The sequence below is a fragment of the Cydia amplana genome, chromosome 15 (assembly GCF_948474715.1).
Source record: "Cydia amplana chromosome 15, ilCydAmpl1.1, whole genome shotgun sequence".
In the NCBI taxonomy this organism is placed as follows: domain Eukaryota; kingdom Metazoa; phylum Arthropoda; class Insecta; order Lepidoptera; family Tortricidae; genus Cydia; species Cydia amplana.
In genome coordinates, this window is record NC_086083.1 from 10,070,127 (window position 1) to 10,094,371 (window position 24,245).

Genomic DNA, 24,245 nt, shown 5'->3' on the forward strand with positions numbered 1-24,245 from the left:
AGTATAATTGTTAATTTTGGTGGCAATAAGACAAATAGTGTCCTACAGCTACGATGGATTGCTACCAACATAACTGCTACTAAATCAACACTAGTCGGGAATGAGGCAAGCGAATACCGGTATAATCCGGTTTGGGGGCACGGATATTGGTAAACAACCACAAATGAAATCCGCTACTGTTCGGGGATGCTAAACTATTTGAGGGTTAGGTTGCCCCGGGTGAGGTGACCGGCTTCAGAAAAGTATGTATATTACGCAGAAAAACTCTTAATTAAAATAAATAAATGGTGTCTAACATGCATGGACCGTCACAAACGTGACTGTTTTTTTTATCGTAAATTGGGGCCACTTTTTTACTTATATAAATAAGTACATAGTTAAAAAACTGAATAAATAGGTAAGAAAAAATACAAGTCCTTCTAAAAACTCAGATGTATTATTTTAATTGTGTATGCTATGGCATGTTAATATATATTCATCACCACAAAACTTTAAAAGCTCATCACAACTTCAAATCTTCCGATTTTACATTTACAACACATAGTGCCTAGCATAATAGTTAGTCCCTACTCGTTTTCACTTGGTGAAAACGTTATAAAATTTATATAGTTAAATAATGTTGTGTAGGTAAAGTAGTTAAGGCTGTGTTAGTTAATTATTTGCCTATCTAATTATTATGAGTTTGCATGTAAACGAGCATTAAAGACTACCCTCTGCTACGCTCAGCCCATAAAATAGCGTAATAAAAAGGAAACATATACTTTCTCCCTTTGGACCGGAGTTGGACCTATAACCTTGGACAAACGTAAAGGTTTTGGGTAAATAAAATAGCTCTTTTAATATACATAATTTAGGTTTATACTTAATGAGAAACCTTTTTTATACAAACTAAATACATATTAAGATGTTTTTCTGTAATATTTGTTTCACCGACTTTTCTAGGTCGCTAGTTTTAGATTTCATCAAAGTAGGTACAATCGCACACATGCATTTTGTAACAGTATGTAGAAGTGTGCATATTTGCAGAATATAGTCTGTGTTAGAGGGTGTTAAGGTTAAGCTAGCGGCATCGTACATATTTCGGAATTTACAAGCGCAACGACGTTTTATTGTGTTATGTGGTTGGGTATTTGGTAAGCTTGATAAGGATTTCATTGCAGATTGCAGCACCTATTAATTAATATCAATTGTTTTTGAAATATGCTATTATTATATAGGTAATACCCATCTACAGTTGACAATGCAGAAACGGAATAAACTATCAAGTACGAGTTTGCGCAATACAGCAGTTCCGTAGTCCGCTAAGAGTGCCCGGTTTCCCCCTAGTTTTCCGGCCAACGGCTTTATTGGAAATATAGCTCCTTTAGTTACGTCACTTGCATTTTAATGAGCTACTGTTATATTTCGCTTGCAATAATAAAGTCAAAGGTCTAAATTCAAACGATACTATTGCCTTGGCTTATAATTTGTACATCTGTGTAGCTGAGAACTAACATAAAAAAAAACATACGATACTATCCTTGGGTTGTAATATAATTTGGACATCTGTGTAGCTGAACATTAAAATAAATCCTTAACCAAAACGATTTCATTAAATACACAGAATTTCTTGGACAATAGCTAAAAGGATTTTATTTCTAATGAACTTTCAAACAAAAGCTTAAATTAAATTCGCTTTCACAGATTTTTCTCCGCTCACGCGTTTTGCTAACTCTAAAATTAAATAAACTCTGTACCTTTGCATTATGGATGTCCGAATATGAATTAATCAAAGTAATTGTTGTTGTATTATAATATTTATAATATACAGTTCTTATTACAAATTTAACCTTAAATTCCTACGGCAACACCAAATTGAAAAAAAAAAAGCACAAAAGTGAAGCATTTTTCTCTAGAAATTCAAAAACAATAAAGTTTTCTTCGGATCGGACCGAAGGCATCCGGCCTAGGAAACAATAGGGTGAGATCGCTTTAAATCTGTTATAGACATAACCGGAGCCGGTAACACAGGGTGTAGTGCTGGCGGCACTTCGGCAAACAAGCTTTTAAAGGATTGTAAGAATATTGTGTAGATTCCGGTGATGTTCTTTTCGCAAGGATTATGATCTCTGAGCGAATTTGAAACAAAATACAAGAAATACAATTTTGACGAACTGTTATTCCATTATTTCGTCCCTTTTACACGTATACCTACTAAGTTACAGCAGTCGATGACCACCACGATAGGTCATCTCAAAATAAATAGGTAACTTCAAACACATATAGTAGCCATGAAGCGTTTGACACAGCTTTAAATAAAAACCGGCCAAGTGTGAGTCGGACTCGCGCACGGAGGGTTCCGCACCATAAACAAAAAATAGAGCAAAAAAATCGTGTTTGTTGTATGGGAGCCCCCCTTAAATATTTACATATTTTATTTTATTTTTAGTATTTGTTGTTATAGCGGCAACAGAGATACATCATTTGTGAAAATTTCAACTGTCTAGCTATCGCGGTTCATGAGATACAGCCTGGTGACAGACGGACGGACGGACGGACGGACAGCGAAGTCTTAGTAATAGGGTCCCGTTTTTTACCCTTTGTGTACGGAACCCTAAAAACGAACACAAACGCCAATCAGTTTCCCGCCTCAAAATCGCAGACGCATAATCTCCAATAAAAAAGTATCTCTTCGCGCCACTGATTTATGTATCACCAGCCAGCCCGATACATAACTCATACGGGCACGGGGGGAACCCCACCGAACCATCGGCGTTTACGATTCGGGCGTAAAACTTGAAAACTGTAATAGGATCTTTACTCCGACACCATCTCGGTTAATGAGGACCCCGAAAAAGCGGAGCGAATTGTGCAGAGTTTTTTTTTCGGAGGCATCAGAGTTGATAAATGTTTCGAGAATTTTGTGATCGCAATAAGCAGCAAATGATTTGGTTCCAAGTTTATGTGACATAAAAGTTTTTTATTTTGAAAGCAACTCAAAAAGTACGTAGTTACAGTAAATGATTAAATTAATTCTAAAGAAAGTTTGTTTAATATTCACAATAAAGTTAATAAGATTCGTCACAACTGTCACAAGACGCTCTGTTAAAATTTGTCGCGAGATCCAAAAGAGTGGGCTTAAATTTTAGAACATTATTTCCAAGTTGATATTTCGTGGCACGTCGTATCTACATCTATCTAATACCTTTAAACGAGCAATTCTTGTTTATTTATTTATTTATATATATATATATATATATATATGTCGGGGATCTCGGAAACGGCTCTAACGATTTCGATGAAATTTGCTATATGGGGGTTTTTGGGGGCGAAAAATCGATCTAGCTAGGTCTTATCTCTGGGAAAACGCGCATTTTCGAGTTTTTTTATGTTTTCCGAGCGAAGCTCGGTCACCCAGATATTACCTATTTAATGTAGATATTGTTCAAAAATTTAATAATCGAAAAGATAAGGCTAAAGCTTTCTAGATTCTAGACCTTTGTAAAGAATTAATCAAAGCCAAAATTCGAAGGCATTTTTCTTTAATGTCTCAATTGTTTAAAAATAAAACCGAGTAACAAGTTGTCAGCTTTTATGCTAGTTTCCACTACTCTTAATTCTGCCCATTTACACTTCTTGATAAAAATTTAAAACGAACCGGTTAAAACTTTTCAGCGGTATTACAGTAGCAAAGGAACACAGTTTCTATTAATCGTGTATGTGTCAAATATTTTGAAAAACTATTAGCAAATATATAAATACATTTAACCAAAAGTGAGTTAAACGCAATACAATATATCTACATAGATATTGTAAGGTAACGACCGCCATCATTTACAACGAAGCCTTCTTATAGTTTCATAAAACACACTATTTATTTCGTAAAAGACTTGCTCGAGGGTACTCCGAGATTGGGTTATAAATAAAAGCTGTCACTCATAGCTCTATGAAATATATTGCACGCAACGAGATACCGTAAATATCGAACTGGTATTTTATTGATTAGATTTTTATATTTTTAATAACAAGTTTTTAAATATGAATGTGCCTGAAGGTACTTTAAGATAGCTAGCTTAGTTATTATGTCTAGTAAAATGCCGGTAATAATACCGACGAGGTATCTCGTGAAAACGTTTCCTAAAGAACTAAACTTGTCATTATTTTGTCGGTATGAGATTGTTACGTTACCCATAACGGTTGTGTACCTGTACATGTACCTACACAAATAAAAACACAAAAAAACAAAAATACAAATAACGTTTTCTAACCCAAAAAAACTATAAAACAAACTCATAATAAACAGCTTATCCATATCCCCGATCAAATTGCAAACAGATGTGTAAAAATAAAACAAATATTTCCCGATACCCGTTCCTCGCGTACATGTCACGCGCAGGGCCCGATTCGATTCGAAATCACTCAACAATCCTACGATTAGTCTAACCGTCTCACCCTTCACCCACACACACGGAAAGGAAGCAATATAGCCAATACGGCTTTTAATAGTTTTTTGAAATAGGATAAATCAAACTCAATCTACTGGCAACCGCTAAAATTGGAAACGGCTAAAAACGAGCATAAAAAATAAACATTGGTTTAGCTCAATTCAGTTAGATGTTAGAGCAAAACAATTGACACGTCGAAATTGGTTTTGGCGTATTTAACTAAATAAGTTTTCATTTTTGATAGCAATTTAGTAGTGGTAGTTCTGTATAATATCAAATAAAATAAAGTTCATTCGAACATTTGTGTTTATTTTTAATCCTACTACCTAGGTATCTAATTTGAGCGTTAACGTTCTATTGCAATTTATTTTAATTTGGATATATAAATTTAAGTTTTAATTGTTTAGTGTCTTACATTTCGATTACAATATTTGAAGATAAATAAGGATTACTGTTTACTACGTATACTCGTCATTATTCACGAAAATCACGAGGTCATGTAATCTAACGGATTCAACAATTGGGTGGATCAACTATTTCTTGTTGTTATTCTGTCCGGTCAGCCAAGTATAGCATAGTTAGTTAGAAGACATTGTACACCAACTTCTTCTGACACGCTTGGTAGACGACCCTCAATGGAAAGGGGCTATAAGTATCACAAAAAAGCGTGTTTGGTGAATTTAAATGCCTAAAAATCAGGGTTTAAAGAGTGACCCAGGAGAACGTCACCATGGCAACGAGTGACAAGAAAAAGTTGATTCACCCAATTAACGAACAGCGGACTAACGACATTCAACAATAGCGTATAGTGTCTTTACCTTACCTCAACAAACGTCATCAATGTATACATTATAATCAGTCGTGACTGGAGTAAAGCAGGCGTGGCTCACTCCGCGATTTCGTCGCTTTGCTACAGGTAGCTAAAAGTACATCCGTTCGGCCCCAATTTTGGGGAAAGCCATAAGCCGCGCGTGGCGCTGTCGCCACCTAGCGGCCATATCTGTGCTGATCGTAACAGACGCGTTTTGTTAGAGAGTGAGTCTTCTGAACTTAGTACTATTATTTATTCTGTGACTAGAGACTACAAAACTTGTAAAATAAAAGATGTATGTCGACGACGGTCGGTGACCCCTGGGGGCGGGGCCACAGCAGGCAGGATGTATGGAACAATCGTAGCGCAGTCTAGGTAATACCGTACGATTTATATCGCAGTTTTTGCTGCATTTATTTTTCATTTGACGTTCGATTCGCGACCCCTGACGGCAGGTGGAAGATATGTACAGTCAGACACGTATGTTGAACACACTTTGCTATGCACATTTAAGTTTACAACAGCATATGTATATGCTATACTATGCTAGGGTGCCCAGTAATTAATGGATAACCATCTAACCACCAACAGGGCACCTTAGGCTGGTCCTGAAAATGCACTTATAGGTCTAGTAAAAGTTCCGTGGTTTTCGAGATAATCGAATTTGTCTGTCTTTTTTAATAGCTAAGAGTTTCTAAAAGTGCGATTATCTCGAAAACCACGAAACTTTGACTAGACCTATAAGTGCATTTTTTGGACCAGCCTAAGGTGCCCTGTTTGTGGTTAGATGGTTATCCATTAATGACTGGGCACCCTGTATAGATAAATCAAATATGTAAATGAAGTCAATTAGAAACTATAATATAATAAACGACAACATACGAGGGTTGTTTGAGAAGTAACTTGGTTTCATATCAAAAAATAATAATATTGCAAATGTATTTATTTTATTTCTCTACGTAATCCCTCCGAAGTTCTACGCACTTGTCCCAACGAGTCTGCAACTTCTCTATGCCTTCACGGAAGTGCGTTTCTTCAAGGGCCTCGAAATACGCATTGACCTCCCATATAACCTCCTCATCGGACTTAAAATTTCGCCCTAAGAGAAATGTTTTCAGTTTCGGGAAGAGGTGATAGTCCGACGAAGCCAAATCTGGTGAATAAGTAGGGTGTGGAAGAAGTTCCAATCGTAACTCCGACAGTTTTTGCGCAGCGACACGACTTGAATGCACCGGAGCGTAGTCATGGTGAAAAATCACATTATTTTTTGCCAAACCTGGACGTTTTTCAGCTATTGCCGCCTGTAACTGATCCAAAAGTGATGCGTAGTATGCTTCAGTTATAGTTTTTCCCTTGGCCAGGTAGGCAATTAAAAGTATCCCTTTGCGTCCCAAAACACAGACGCCATCACCTTTCCAGCAGACGGAATGCATATGGCTTTCTTTGGAGTTGGCTCACCATGACCAGCCCATTGTTTCGACTGATGTTTCGTCTCCGGGATGTAGTGATGGATCCAGGTTCCATCCATAGTAACAAAACGGCGAATAAAATCTGTTGGATTTTTTTTAAACACCTGCAAATCTTCATCAGATGTTCACATGCGAATACGCATTTGTTCTGGAGTCAGTAATCGCGGCACTTACCTTACACAAAGCTTTTTCTTGTGCAAATCGTCGTGTAAAATAAAATGCACCCGCTCAGAAGAGATGTTTGTGGTTTCAGCTAATTCGCGTATTTTCAATCTTCGGTCGGCTAAAACTAAATCATGGATTTTATCGATGATTTCGGGTAAAAGTGCTGTTTTCGGGACTCCAGGGCGAGGTGCATCTTTAATGCATGTCCTGCCTCGCTTAAACTCATTTACGCAAAGTCAAATCGTTCCCTAGGAAGGACACGAACTACCCAACGTAGGTAAAATCCTTTTATGGATTTGTTTCACAGTTTTGCCTTCCAAAAAAAGAACTGAAAAACTCCACGAATTCAAATTTTCTCCATTTTCCCGCGTAACTCAGACCAGTTTTGTTTGAACTACTGTCAAATGTCAAATTCCTGCCAAAAATGACATGACGCCACATATTAAATATGTTTAATTACTAAACTAAATCAATACATACAGAGTTGACGCCAACGCCATCTATACGTAGGCGAAACAAGTTACTTCTCAAATTACCCTCGTATATAAGCATGAGAGTTTCAGGTCGGGTTATAACGTCTGAAAGCCATCTTAAGCATATTAATATTGACACAAGCTACCTACATACGAGATATATACGAGTATATCTATACATATAAATCTACAGCCTCCTAACACAAGTGGGCCAACTCAAATTTCACCTAACAATACTGCAAAATCGTGCCGACTGTACCACACACGAAGGAGCAGCGAAACAGAACGCCACCAATTAAACCAGAGCCCCCAACGCAAACACAATGAACGTCCGGCCCGATATAATTAAAGGCCGCCGGGGTCATCTTGCGCTGGCTAATAAAATTATTATGCGATTTAGCGGCGGGGGTCGATCCCGACCGCGCGGTGACACCGCAAGAGCGTTTTCGTATAGAGCCCTGGGTAATATATGTGATTGTACGCTTTAGTCTGCAGTGGCGTGAAGTAATTCACCATTCGAACATTTCTATACGTTTGAATGCGAGTACCCACATTATGTCACGTCGATGGTAAATGGGCTTTCGAGCGTTGTTTTAATATGGCATTGTGTCGCACGTAAGTAATTGCCTACAAGTCGGTCATTGGAAACTATTTGATCTGAAGATTTACTAGCGGTCTGTAGGTACCTAGATTGTATAAACCCCCTAAACGGCATCCTAAAAGCATTTCAATGCCTTAAATTTTTAGTACAAAATTAACTTCCCTAGCAAGTTTTTGTAAAAAACAATATTCTATTGTCTAATAACCAAAACCGTCATACGTGTGGAAACCCCAATAATGTGAAAAACATAAGAATGATGGATCGTACATTTCGATACCACCTGTCCCCACCCCCTGAATACCCCCTACAAACACGTACAAAGTAATGTAGCCCGAAACGTTTGTGCTTGGCTTCGGTTTTTGCGAGTGTCAGGTATATAAATCGGGATTTAGAAGAGCGGCAATTAACTAGAACGAGAATAAATTATCGACTATTATTAGAATAGGACGCCGTTTTATTTTTTATTTCAGTTCCTACTATTGGCGATTGATATTACCTAGGTGATTTTCTCATATTATCGAGGTTGAATTTAACCCTTAAATGCATAGTGATGCATTTATACACACAACATAAACATCAAATGTTATGCATTATTAAACAAATTCTATTTGTTCTTGTATATTATTTCAATAGTAAAACTAATAAATTTTCCGAATTATTACATAAATTTACGCAGTATTTTAATTTATAAAAGTTACATTTGTTTATAGACGAAATGTCGGAAAACTTGGAAAAACCTGGAAGTTGATGATTTTTAGTATGTGATTTTGGGCAGATTTTTCGGGGTTTGTAATTATTTTATATTTACAAATTTTATCATAGGAACATCACAAATAGTGTACCTTTCTGTTGGCAGTTAAGATTTTTCCTATACCCCTTACTAGCTATATATTTCCAAAAATATGATTTAGACTATGCAACTTTTAACACTGATTTCCCAGTGAAAATTGATGATATATTTTTTTTTACTATTTTTCCTAGAAACGGCAAACAATTATGTGATATATATATTAATTTCGGGCAAAACGAAAAAATCATGTATTTAAGGGTTAAAAGTGTTTTTCTAATGAGTCTATAAAATATAAATCTCTTAGTTTTCCTTTTATTTATCAAAGAGCTTTTTTGTTCACACAAATAATTATGTCTAACATCATAACTTTTACATCTTAATCTGCATTTAACAATATTTAATATAATACATTTCCGGACTTGGGATTTTATACGTATTGACGTGAATAGCTATTTAATAGCTGTCACCTAGGTTACTTAAATCCCTCATTTAAGATACATTTCATATACATAGGAATATATGACTATCTATTATATCTTAATAACGCAATCGGCCAACTGTACCTATAAAGCGATGTATAAACTGCCGTCACGAAACTTCAGGAGCGTGTCACTTTTAACACAACACCGCTGAAAACGGTCTACAAAGAGATTGTTAGCAGCTACCGGTAACCGCGACTCTAGTTACAACTGCACGGCATCACTTGCGGTTTGGTGCATTTAGGCCAGGTACCGTTCAAAAGTGACTTTTGAATGTTGTACCGTGTAAGTGACGTTTGAATTGTGTAACCTATTAAACCATGCTAGAACTTAAAGAGGCAATTAAAGTTAAAATAGACATATAAAGATAAGTGTTCATACAATCGTTTTCATCACCTGTTTTTCTAAGAGAAACGCAGAAAAATGGTGCATTTATATCCAAAATATAGATATTAGTTAGGTCGTTAATGTTAATCCAGAACTAAAGTAAAGTTGACAATGTCAAATTTAACAGAAAATAATGTATAGCCCCTAGTGTATTGCATAAAATCTCAACAAAAAAGCTGCCGTAGTACGCCACATTCATAATGCTTTAAAATAATTATAACAAAGCCTCTGTTAAAATACATCAACCCTTTCGCAGCACCTGGACCCGAACGAACGCAAAACGGCCGACATAAAAATGGCCGCGTTGCCATCAAAACAAATTATATCGCGGTTAACGCCTGCACCTTGCATTTTAACAATCCGTTGCCGTCCCACTCCCGACAGATGGCGCTACGGGTACAGAAGCGACTTAATATTTCATATGCTTTTGTTCGCTGTTCGACCGCGCATACTAAAATTTACAGCGATTTTTCGACTGAATATTTTGCAGTATTGGTTTAATCAAGTGGAGGTTTGCTGTTGAGTTTTTTGTGTATGTCGTTGTTTAAGAATTCTTCAACAAACTATGTACCTACTGGATTAGTCGTTAAAACATCACGTTTGAAATTCAGATATTGTAGTTTATTATACGTTCTCGTTTTAGGAAGGAACTAAATAAAATAAATAAAATAAAGTACAGGGGTCTCGGCCCCGAGTATATTTTTATGCCATTTGGGGTTGAGACCCTTGGCCCGTGGGGTCCTAGTGCCCTACAACTTTTTAAAGAGCTGGCAAAAAGATTGATCGACCTCACTGGTGACCGAAGAGCTGGCAGCTTTCTCGCGCAGCGTATTAGCCTCGCTATACAGCGGGGAAATGCTGCCAGCGTCTTCGGCACCATGCCAAAGGGGTCCAACTTTTTAGATTTATTTTAATTTTATATAGTATTAGTTTTTAGTTTTAATTTAGTTTTATTTAGTTAAGTTAGTTTATTTATTGATGAATGTACATTTACCTGTTAATTTATTTATCGTACAATAAATTTAAGTATTAATAAAATGATTAACTCTTAATGACCAAATCACTTGACTGACTGTTAGAATATTTAGAGCAATGTACCACTGTACCTACGTTTTATTGTAAAACAATATTAATTTAATAGTTTAACATTATTCGGGTCCCGATCGACAGTCTGACCCTCGGATTAACTGGGACATTCATAACTCGGATTTAAGCCGGCCAAAAATTAGGTCAAGGCTCTCCCACATTCTGATGATATAATAGCACGTTTGACAGATCCTCCTCGCTAATTGTCTTTGCCCCAATTTGTACGCAAATAACTCCAATTTAGTCGGAATCCACGCCTAGCCTCGTTCCAAGGTCTAATCTAGAATAATAAGGTTTTAACCACAATTCCGTGGAATCGTTTTAGTAATCTTGCGAGTTAACCCTTCACCTTACCAAATGATTAAAGTCAAAAGTCCGCTGAAAACGTCAAATCGACGAAGTTTTTACAATAAAATATATAGACTATGACGTAAGGGTTGGCAATAAACGAAAAAAAAACATTGAAAGCGCTAATTTAACAATTTATTTTCCGTGTATTTTCATGAAATTTATTTAATATCTTCAACTTCTTGCCTACGAGAATTGACCCATTAAGTAACTAATTTCAAATTAATATTTTAACTGCTACGCTCGTAAGTCGAACGTTTATCTGGTATATAATCAACTAATTAATATTGACTGAACCATTAAACCTCATTGATACGATCAGAAATAACTTAATTTGACTATCAATTAATCAGCAGCCTATCATGTTGTTTGACGGCATAATACATCAATACATTTTTTTACTTAAAAATACGTGTGTAATAAAAGCTAGCACTTACCGGGCTTAGGGAGAGGTGTTTTGAGATCGTTGTTGGTTAGTTGGGGATTTTCTTGAACCTATTGATAAAAACACATAATAAGTAAGAATAGCAAACATGGATATCAATATCATCCGCGGAACGTGGTAAACATGGAAAATTTATCTATGTGTATACGAATTGATAAATGTTGAGCCTTTAAACTTTTAATTATTTATCCTCAAAAACTAGCAACGATTTTAAGCTTAGAATAAATTTAAAAGTGGAAAAAATACTGTTTTGGGTGGCCAGAGGCCGTGAGTTCAAGTCTCATTCTATTCTCTAATAGCATCGGTCGCAGACGTTTCTGCTTGTTAAAAATTAAAATTAGCAACGATTTTGACAACACTGGCGAATATTTTGGGGAACCCCGAAGGCTAGTACCTACTGAGTCCACGTGTATACTTATTCGTTTTATCTTTAATCCAAAATGTTCTCGTCAGTTCTTGAGGATAAAGAGTGATTTAAAGGCCCTGCGTAAAATAATTTGTACAAAATATCGTCTCGTCTTTTTTCCCTATTAGGAATGGAATACTTGACTTTCGCCTTTCGCTATACCTGTAGTTACCCGTCCTAGCTAAAGGCTGAGTAATTAAGTATCCACCAGGCCTGTGCGAGGAACCTGAAGAGTGCTTAAAAAAGGTATAGGAACATAAACACACCAATGGCAACCACGCGCGCAGCTCTGGATAATCGCTAAAAGCGATTCGACGCAACACATCATTTTCAACACATAAAATGCTACATGGGCAAGATACAGTGACAGCTTGCCTTTGATATATCGCTCACTATGTCCTGTCGCGTTTGTGGCTTCAGCCAGGTGAATGCATTTGTGCTCTCCCAATATTTGCTATATAACTTAAGAGTTAATTGGTAATACTACGGGGTGTTAAATATTACCTTATTCGTAAAGGGGTCGAAGATAAACTTGTTCTCTAGCTCCTTGCGGGGCGTAGCGGCGATGACTGACAGCGGCTGCGGTAGGGACTTCATTTCCTGCGAAATTATTGTTACTATTTTAGTTCGAGACCACTTTTGACGTCTGACCTTTATAACTTTGTGATATCAGAGCAATAGGACCTTGACCTTTTAATGTAAAGGCTCGTTATACTTTTCGCCACGTGTAGGTATTCCACCTTTCGATCATAGCGGGCATCTCGCTTTGAGAGATAACTAAAATCATTGTACTTTTAGCTACGTATCTACTTAAAAAGGTAAATAAACAAAACCCAAAACGGTAACTCGGTAACGAAGACTCATACAAATCATTATAGATATTAAAGCGTAGGGTATTTTATCATTAGCAGAATGCGGAGCGACATGGTTTCATTTGTTGACATTATTTTAAATAGGTACTGATATTTTAAACCGCGTCACAGAATAAAATGTAGATCTTTCTGAGTTCTTCGTCGATGTGTATTAGGGACTGCTCCCGGTACTGGTTCTCTATACAAATACAGTACGGAACCGGGAATTCCCGGTTCTCGCCATACAAACTCATTACCGGGAGCATTCCCTAATGTGTATACTTTCAAATCTGGTGTTCGTTTACTGCATTTAAATTTAAAACTAGAAATCGAGCTACAGTAGCAGGCAACTGAGAAGCACTAATAAGTAACAATGAGGACCCAGATTTCCAGCGCAAGCAAAGTGCAGGAAAACGACAAAATAAATAAGTTAAATAAGGCAAACCACCTGCTGAAGTATATGCATTGATTCATGAGTCTGAGTATTTGACATTAAATTACATGGTAGGTGTTGTATTAATAGTGGAAATTTTTCCAGAACGTTACCGTTCATTTCGGGCTTGTTTTAATAGTTCATAGTATATCTTAAATCATATCTCGCTTGCCGTTACAAAAACGCTGCTCAAGCTAATAAAGAGAATTTAAAAACGTAACATCATAACATACAAAACACAAAGCAACAACCGTATTTGTTTTTAAACAAAAAGGTTAAACGATATAGTTGTATCATCTCCCAGTCGACCTTAATACTTCGCGGAATAGGAGATAAATAAGAAAATGTGTCACAGGCGGCCTAGCCAAGGTGACAGTCGCTTGCCCTTCGCCATTGAATAGCTTTGTGTCTCTCTATCTAGAAATGCCACGAATATTCGGCAACTATTTGGTATTCGGCCTATTCGGCCACTTTGCCGAATATTCGGTTACGGCCGAATGTTGCCTACTATTCGGCCGAATACCGAATATCTCTTGGCCCTACCTAAAAAGAAAGATTACTCAATAAAAATACCAACAATTAGGTATATTTAATATTTAAAAGGTATATATTATTGGAAAGTTGTTAAATAGGAAGGAAGACCCTTTTTTAAGCATTTGTTGATTATGAAATATTTTATTTTTATCATGGGTCTGATTTGATTGACTCTAACTACATTCATTAGTTCTGTTTTACAAAAAAATTATCTTAGCAAACGTTGTGCTTTGTTGGCAATGTTGGCGAACAGTTTCATAATAACTGTGACTCACAATGTTCGCATCTCATGCCGAATATTCGGTCGCCGAATATTCGGTATTCGGCCGAGAGGGTGGCCGAATATTCGGTATTCGGCCAAAACCACTATTCGGGGCATCTCTATCTCTATCGCTCTTCCATATTAGTGTAACCACAGACTTGTAATTGTCGCTCGCGCTTGACAGACAGCTGAAGTGTGCGAAAGGGAAGCCCTCGCGTATATGAACATCGCATGAGTGCGAAAGAGTCAGACTACAAATGAGAAAACGTGACCATTTTGGAGTTTGACAACGGCCGCGGACGGCCAAGAGCGTATCACCATAATTTTCAATTTGAAAAATATACACAAATTCGGAAGAAAACTATTTGATTAAGTAATACAATGAAGATAGTGTCTTGTAGTGTACCGGATTTCAGTGTCACGGGGCCAAATAAACCTAGCAAATACTCATTTCAGAGGAATTATGATATTCCGAGCGAAATTTTCTTGACGATATTTTGTCAAATTAACAGCATAAAAAGTGTAAGAAGCCGGTTTATACAGTTAATTATAAGTTTTTCTTCCTTTGCGTGCTAATATTTTATCATATTACTCAATAATTTAAGATATTTTGTGTAAAAACATAAACTGTTACTTTACGCTAGGGCTTGACAAAATGTTCAGATGACAGTATCGATGACTTGTCGGTATATTAATAGCTATGTAATAATTTCATCACAAGACATCATTAAGATATTAACCTTTATAACCGACTTCAAATAATAACGATTGTTATACCTTTTTGAAGGTGCACATGTTTAGCAGTAAATTTAAACTTCACTTTCCAACACAGTAAGAGTTAGACTAAGATAAGTCTGTAACGATTTTGATAGCACACGGAGTTCAAGTGTTATTTATACGTCATATTGTCGTAAATTTTAACGTTTGAAAAAAACCGACTTGGTCGGTTTTTTTTCAAACGTCGGATTCGCGTTTCAAGGGTTCCGTACATTAAGTCCGACTCACGCTTGACCACATTTATGATAGGTTTTCCTGTCATCTATAGGTAAAGAACTATTTTGTGTATTTTTTTCAAAATTTTAGACCCAGTAGTTTCGAAGATAAGGGTGGGGGGGGGAATGGTCATTATTTGCCTATTTTCTTGAATAAATGCGAAACTATTAATCCTAAAATTATAAAAAATATAATTTGAGATTCTTACAATGAGTTCCTTCATCTGATATGTAACACGATATAGTTTGATAAAACTTTATTTTTTAATTTTCTCATTTACCTCCCAAAAATGGCCTCCATATTTAAAATTCATTTGTTTACGTTACACGTCCATCTTTGGGTCATAAACTTAGATATGTGTGCAAATTTCAACTTAATTGGTCCAGTAGTTTCGGAGAAAATAGGCTGTGATAGACGGACGGACAGACAGATAGACAGACGCACGAGTGATCCTATTAGGGTTCCGTTTTTTCCTTTTGAGGTACGGAACTCTAAAAACGGTAATTTACAAACAAACAAACAAATTTACAAACTTATAACTAGGTAAATATAAAAATTAAGGGTAGGTATATAATTATATGCTATTAGGCCATAGGTACCCGGCTAAATGTACCTAGTACGCTGCTGGCGTTTCCTCTTTGCACCGCTAGCGAAATACGCTGGATAATACGTTTAAAATAACACATTTGAAAAAGTTGTCGATAAAGCAACCAAACACCGACAGATTATTAATATGTTGTAACATGACATCACTATTTTTGATCTCACATAGACAATTTACGCACACACTTGCATTTCATTTTTGGTCGCACTTTTGAAGATTGACAGTTGTTCTTGTCTATTCTAATTCTATGAGTGTAACAGTGACAGTTGCGTTTCGTTCGCTACGGAGCGTTAACGATTGGCAAGTTCAGCAAGTTGTCTACGGGGCCAGGTGCACATAAAATAGAAAATAGCCGCGATGAGTGTTCAAAGGGAGGTGTTGCAACAGTCGTAACCAGGAAGCGTTTGAGATCGCGGTTGTAAAAATAGCTTACCTTTAATATACTTTCTATAGGTGGCTGACAGCTGTCGATTGCACTCTGGAAGAATGAAACATATGTCATTACTAGGGGACTAAGATATCAAACAATTTAATATAAAGTTATAAGGAAATACCTATAAACAATGACCAAAATACTATTTCACGAAACGTTATGCCATGCCAAATACAGACAACGCATGTTAACTTTTAAAACGTTTATTGTACGACGAAATACAAATAAAATGAAATATTCCGTTTGGAGCAATGTTGATTGTTCACTGGCGGTTTTTGCCGATGATTTTATGTGGAAACTGTACATGCCATTTTTGTAAAATATGAAACAATATTTTTTATATTGAACTACGGAATTCGATTCTCGTTGAATAAAACAGTGTCCAAAACACAAAACAATTGAACCCTACGAGTATATGTTGTGAAGTTAAAAGTTTTAACTTAAAACAGACATTGAGAGTGAATCAACTTTTTATAGTTACTCGTTACTAATCGAATTTAAACTGTGAGACATACTAACATTGAATAATGTCACGCGACACATGTAATGTCATGTAACATGTCGCGCGAGTGACTTAAAACAAGTGAGTCTAAACCGTAAAATTATTCAATGTTACTCGTTACTATAGTTACCCGTCTCCTGGGTCAATCTAAAAACATTGGTTTTATGGTACTTATTTAAATAACCATTTATGCATTTTTCTGGTAGTTATAGCCAGCCATAATGGATCATTTCCAAACTATGTTATTAGAACGCGGTACAACATTTTCTTCTAACAAACTATGTTACCACGTTGATCCACCTTATACTATTGTATCTACAGTAGAACCCGCTTAATACGATCAAGTTTAATACGATTTCCCGCATAATACGCCATTTTACGCCGGTCCCTGCAACTTTAGGCCTGTTTTCATACATATTTTCACGGTTAATACGACTCGCGTCCCGCTTAATACGCCTTCTATATATTAATCACCCGTCCCGTTACGCACCATCTGCACGTTTGTGTTATGGACATAACCGTCGTTTGTTTCGCAAAACGCCGTTAGGCAATATTTTTTAATGTGTTTATTACCTACCTCAGGTTTTTTTGGTTTCGTCTAATATATTTTGTCGGGTCTTTATCGGCGTGAGAATGCCATCTGCTTGACCGTTATGGACCACGCAGTGCTAGCTATCGCTCCCAGATTTATTTGCAGTCCGTTACTCCATGACTTTCTAGTTGAGGGTATCGTTAGAATTCCTAGATTATTTAACCCCGTCTGTATTTATATACCTACCTACACTTAAATTTAATTCACTCATTATCACCGCTATCATAGTTTCTTTCACGTTTAATACGATTTCCCGTTTAAGACGCTGTTTTTGCTAGGTCCCTTCAGAATCGTCTTAAGCGGGTTTTACTGTACTTATTGTAACCGCCACTGTGTTACATTTATTTCAAAGCACCGCACATCTTATTAATCAAATATGTCAAATAACAAAACGATGTTAATTATAAACTTTAAAAACCCAGAGCTTTGATTACTTAATACGTTTAACGAACAGTTAACAAACAAGATCCTAAGATAAACGGCGTTATTAACAGGAAACTTCGGCCGGTATTGAAGCGCAAATATAAAACTAGTTTTATGTACACATTACGCCTCCTTAGCAGTCGGGCGATTAAATTTAGGGCCCGTTTACGGCCCGGCCGTATGATTTACGGGTTGGCGGCAGTAAAAGTATTGTATTGTTATTGTGGCGCGTTTCGAGAGATTGCTACGTCAGTTTGGTTTACGAATTAACAATGTATTTTTTGACATGTGTGACGTACTTAACAACAGTAGTTGCATTCGATAGAACCAAATGGCGGGGAAGAAGGGGACCTTTGCCAGCAGTGGGACACTCTTATAGGCCGGTAAAAAAATATCTCCGCTTTTCAATTTATTATCAATGTAATACAATTCAAATGAAAAATCGTTATAACTTCTGGTGAAGAGTGCCCACGCACTTGTCTGTGGCGTTGAACGAGAATCAATCAAAATTTATTTTGGGGGCTATTTTTAGTTTTCCCAATACGCGGGTTACATTCTTGGGATGCGGTATCAAAACTAGTAATAAAGGCAAAACTCTTATATTACTCTTATACCTATGTTTTATGCCTTCACGGTATTCATGGCAAGCAATTCGTGACAGTTTCTAATTTAGTATCAAATTACATGTGTTCTAATCTCATAACCTGTTATTTCAATCAGAATACGCCTCCAAGTTAAGATTTTTGAACTTAGAATTGTACAACTCACTTGTGATTGGACGCCGTTGATTTTTAGGGGCGGCGGTCGATGCGTAGGCGGTGCCGATAAGACTGACCCATCGCTCTGAAAATACAATGTTATATCACAACACCGAATACATAATTAGTACATTATGATACAAGTGTGCTACGTTGGTTATTGCACTCGAGGCGCGAGCTGAAAGCGAGCGCGTAATAAGAAAGCCAATGTGTGTAATAACCAATGCACACGTGTTTCATACGACGTTTTCCAACACACTTGCAAGGAAAAAAAAAACAAAACTTATATATTAATCAAATTTGAACCCCTCAAGTTCAATCAAGAAAAAACCGGTCAAGTGCGAGTCGGACTCGCGCTCCGAGGGTTCCGTACATTAGCCAATTTTTAACAATGTATTTTTTATGTGGAACGTGAATGAAATGTCTTTAAGAAACCCGTACCTACGGGTCGGATCAAAAACTACGTAATTAAGTCCGACGCACGCTTTACTGAGGTTTTCTTGTCATCTATAGGTAAAGAACTATTTTGTGTATTGACCATCTGGACGCCCTAGGTACCGCTGGAGAGACGAAGTGTAGAAAGACTTTAGCGAACTCGGCGCCGTCGACTGGACAGAAACGGCTTTGGACAGAGAGCATGGCGGTCTTTGGTGTCGGATGCCGAGATCCATTTTTGAAATTGGAATTACATGAAAAAATAAAAAAAAAAACCTCGATTTAACGGGTTTGACTGCTCACCCCTCGATATGTAGAGTGTTGCTGTGCCCAATTAAGCCTTTAGCAACTGATTTAAACAGGTAATTCTTACTGTTCTCAACTTATTGTGTTTTTTTAAACAATGTCTAATTTTTAAAAGGTGAAAGGATAAAGAATCCTGCTACACAGTGCTCAGTGCTTTATTTGACTTTACAACAAAACGGTTCTTCGTCCGCGTACCTATAACAAACGTCTGCAAAATTTATAAGTCATCGTCAAAACAACTCTCCGCTGAAGGTCTGAAAATAACGCTATTATACTAAATGGATTTCCTTGCGGGCTCCCATAAATTTATTTTTTTGTTTAAACTTTCAAAACCAAAACTCGCAAGAACTTTCCGAGCCGCTGGTTCACTCCGGGAGCTTATTTAGCGATCACAGGACTTTAGATATATTTAATACTACCTTTTACTCGTAGCTTGATTTTGTAATTGGACACAGCTTCAGTGAATTCGAACTTAACCCCCACAGATTTAAATGTCTGAATTTAAAATGAATATGACATGAATTTTAAACAGTTCTGTGGTATTCACAACAGTTTTATAGTAGTAGTTCTGTAGTAGCAAGTGGAGCGCTGTACATATTTATTTTATTCAGATTCTAACTCTATGGAGCTGTGACAAATTAAAAAATAGTATTTTGCCGTCAGTGTCTTGAAGCTTTCAGGCAGGCTGAACTAGATAATGTACACCGCGCGGTTTCCGTTATATTGAAAAACCGGAATATCGCAAATAAATTCCAATCAAAACAAAGGACTATAGGTCTACCACTTATCTGAGACTGTAAGTACAAAACATAATACAATTCAGCTTCAACCAGTCCATAGCTGATCATTATTACCAACCTCAGTTAAAATGGTAGACCTATAAGTGTTGTGATTAAGATCTCCGTGGAGTCTTACATTGGCATATGTAAACCTTTCTTAAGACCTTGAAATTGAGGCGTGAGGCCCAGAGGTGGACGTACCTTGTTGTGAACGTAGGGTCGGTGGTGCACGCGCCCGTTTTGCGGCGCGTGCGAGGGCTTCTTGAACTCGCTCTCCCTTCGCGACGGATGGCCTGTGGACAAGAGAGAACATTTGTTCACTCAAAACCAACTCATAAAACTTAAATTTTGTCCCTTTCTAACAAACACAAATGTCAGATAAGGACGAACGATTATCAAGGCTTTGTTAGACTTGACAAGCGTTTATGAATAACGCCATCACCATTGACGAGGTAGCCGCTGTTACAATTCGCTCTTCATGTCGAATTCAATTGCATCTGTCACAAAACTGACTAATTAAGACGCGATTTCCTTATACTTAACCGCTTATCGTCAGGGATAGTGCAATACCGCGTAACTAACAAATGCAGTAAGGTTCAACTTCTTCGTACGTTGTTTGAATTTCGAACTCTTTCGACTTTGTTAGTTACGCGGTATTGAACTATCCCCGACGTTATACAACTACGAGTACAAACAAAATGGTGCTAAAAATAAGGAGATACATAATTATTAGCATGAAATGCATCGACACTATCGACAGTGACCATGACGCCGTGATAAAACATAAGCCGACGCATACAACGTGTGGCAAAGTCTATTAACCTGAATGAATACGAGTAATTGGAAAGCATGTAAGTAGTCCAATACTTCGTATTCGAACCTTAAGCCTGAAAGCCTATTAGAGTAGCCACAGGTCGTGCGCATTAAATTATCATGTCGCATGTGTGGTCCGCCGCGAGGCGTTCGTGACGGGGCAGAACGCATAATCTCCATTTTTATCACGATTCTACATCGAAGTAGGGCAATGCTCGAGGGACTATAGTATGGGGGTTCTTCAAGAGTGACCGGGCATGTGACACCCCTGGAGCGAATAAAGACTAGAGTCAGACCAAGAAAAGTCTGCAGCGGATTTGATAGCCCATGCAGTGCAAGTGTTATTTACACGTCATAATTTCATAGAAGTTTGACGTTTATAATAACACTGGCACTGCGAGAGCTGTCAAATCCGCTGCAGACTTTTCTTGGTCTGACTCTATGTAATCTCTGAGCTCGTAGTACTTAGTTCTCAATTTTTATACCACTACGTTGCCAAACAAGCGCCTCAGTGACGCTTGCAACTCTAGTGGATAATTCAAGTGATTAAAATGCTCACTGGTCGTGTCGCATCAGACTCTGCAGAATCGATGCGGTTTTCTTCTCACTATTATATTGGACGGTACGGATGGGCGGACAATTTATAATTTATGAATGGTCCATAAGCCTGAATTAAAAACTAATAACAGATTCCAAAACCATGCTATTAGATTAGCATAAAACACAATAACTCAAGCGGGTACCTCGGATCACCTCGCAATCCAGGCATCGTAACACTCGGTTTAGACTCTCGCGCGAGCCACGAGACGAGCCGCGAGCCGCGCCACGAGACGCGAGTCCACCGTTTACACTCGCGTTCGGCTTGTCATTCGGTTATAAACCTTATGCCGTGCCGTTAGTGTTTAAATTATATTAGCTCGACGAGCTTGCGAGCCACGAGACGAGCCGCGAGCCCACCGCTTACACTCTCGTCTCGTGGCTCGGCTCGCGGCTCGTCTCGTGGCTCGCGCGAGAGTCTAAATCGACTATAACTCAGACTCCTTTGTCCCGATCGCAATCTCCATAAACCAGCTAAACACCTAGCCGAGATTCCCCCGCTCCCCCGCGGCGGGGAGAATGGGGGCACCCGATACCCCCCTCTTTAGATATGCGGGAGTTAAAGTGCCCTATGATTTCGCGACTTCGCCTACTCAAGTTGAGGCGGTCGTTGATTTGTTTTTTAATGGCTGATTGGATGAAACTGCAATTAGGGATTAAATTGATAAAACTTGTTAAATAACCTTTCCAAATTATTTGCATCTGATCGAAAATTCTCTTGAATTCGGAAATATTCACGCAGTTCCGATCCAATTTAAATGACCAACTGTTGATTCGCGCTTACGCCATTATCAACAATTTTTTAATAGAAGTGCTACTTCAGGACGTATGTGCGAGAGCGAGACGCCATACCTAAATACAATCCCTTTTCATAGAAACCTAATACATCAGTGATTCAATATCCAAATGTCAGAACCGTAAATTCCCTGTATCCTTTACACGTTTTGAAACAAGCACTTAACTTAGCAATTATCTTATGTGCCTTTCAGACAAAAAAGTATCATCTAGTCGGTTGTTGATAAGGTTTATTTCTAACTGAATGTTTATGGCAGAAGCGCCTTAATAGACTATCGAAAGTAAGATAAATTTTGCTTGAAAATGCTACAAATAGGCTTAGTTCAACTACCTGCCCTAATCGAGAGTTCCTCTTCAGATATTTTACGGATCCTTTACTTATTAACGCGAAGCAGAAAGTAGTAGGGCTTTTATAAGAGCCCTCGGATTTAATTTAAATGAAGGCTTTCGCCTTTTACCGGAGGTTCGCTGAAAGACTATTTGAGAGTCATAGAAAGCAAATTTATGTGATAACTTGCATGAGTACTAATCATGTGAATTCGTTACTACTTAACTAAGTACATACTTAATGTTTTTGGAAATCGTATTGAAATGTAGGTATTGTACAGTTTTGTTGTACATATTAGTCTTTCTTAATAATAGGGTAAAATTACCTAAACTAAATTAAACAGTTTAATAAACCACTATTTTTTAAAGAAGTTACGCTAAAGTTAAGGATCGATCGTTACCGCGAAACGCGTTTAAATATATAAAAATAGGCAGGAAAGCTTAAACATATACCTATTATGTTGTCTTAACCTGTCCTTTTGTTATACGAAAACATTTCGGTCCCTTCAAATTCTTAATCACAATTAAAATTAATATCTCAACTACGTTTACGTTATTTCCGGAATTCCGGTTTACGTTTTTTTCTAACAAAAGGTCAAGAATCAAGAAGTCAAGCATGAAAGAGTTCACAAACACACGTAAAACCTCAAAATTTGAGCAAACCATGTGGAACTGCACATTCCTGCAACTCAACAAGTCAGATAAAATAACATCGATACTGGCAAATCACGCACGTTACCGCAGCACGCTCAATTGACCACGTGTGATTGACCAATTACTATTTCACATTACGGAGGATTACATTACGAATCTCGCCACTGGTATTGTGATTGCTAAAATGAATCGTGTTTCTTGGATAATAAAGTGTATATTTGGAGTGAAAGCAGAGGGTTCATGTGGGGTTTATAAAAGTTCGATTACCTGAGTGCGCTTACCATTCATACACACTACACAGTTTCGATCAGTAGTGTTTAATCGGTTAATTTAGGTGCATTATAATAATAAAGCATGTGTAAATGATTGTAAAGTTCCAAAATGTTCGTTACTAGACGATAAACGATTATAGTTATACTTAAAAAGTGAAAGTGGCAGTTTTTTGACGCTCCTGACAAAATCATATAGAAATCAGCTACACCAATTTATAAGCACTCAAATCAAAACCACCTAGTGCCTCTTTTTTGTACAAACCATTTTTTTTTAAATAATAATAGAATTTTTCCGATAGGTATAAGTTATGTTTATTATGGGCATCTTGTCGTCTGAGGCACGATACTCCGTCAAGGTCACAAGAAAAGTTATCTTCCTCGGCCAAACCGTTAACTTTTGTAACTGCCGGCTCTGTCTTTTCGTCCATGGAAAAGCCTCAAGTGTACTTCCTTCTTCTGATTACCGTTGGCAATCTGAGTGCTATCGATAACTGAACGTAACGAGGCGCGATACTGCCAGTATGAGAAACTTACGTGACGGGATCGATTCGATTTTCAGTGCCCACGACAGAAATAAGCTTACGGGCAGAAATAAGCGTATACACGCTGGATTATATTCAGCAAATCAGCACCCCTTCTCGTTCGCCAATCAACAAGTCTCTTTAAGGCCAGGCTGCGTGTGCGTAGACGTGCGCGTGCGGTCGTGCGCGTATGCTAAAATGTTGGAGTCGGTGTGCCGTCTCTCATAAGGATCTGTATATTACAACGCGCACGTGCACATCTACGCACTCGCATCCGGTGTGCACAGGCTTTTATAGTTTAGTTGAACATTGTGACGTTCTAGCGTGTGACGCGGAGACCTGTTAATCGAACACCTGAAAAGTAGGTACAGGTAGTATGCTTGAGATTACACGGGAAGTCTCCTTCGCAAAACCGTAATAAATTGTCCCCAACTCAAAAGAAACATGCGCGTCAATCCAAGGAAAATAATCAGCCGA

At 37.6% G+C, this 24,245-nt stretch overlaps 1 protein-coding gene across 1 annotated transcript in view; it reads right to left on the reverse strand.

The window, feature by feature from the left end:
- Positions 1–24,245, reverse strand: part of LOC134654594 (AF4/FMR2 family member 3) — a 156,362-nt gene that overhangs the window by 43,173 nt on the left and 88,944 nt on the right. The window contains exons 5-9 of the mRNA XM_063510063.1: positions 19,991–20,082; positions 18,280–18,354; positions 15,995–16,039; positions 12,389–12,484; positions 11,471–11,528 (exon numbers count right to left, since the gene is read on the reverse strand). Coding sequence (XP_063366133.1) covers positions 11,471–11,528; positions 12,389–12,484; positions 15,995–16,039; positions 18,280–18,354; positions 19,991–20,082 — 366 coding nt within the window. The remainder of the gene's footprint in view (positions 1–11,470; positions 11,529–12,388; positions 12,485–15,994; positions 16,040–18,279; positions 18,355–19,990; positions 20,083–24,245) is intronic.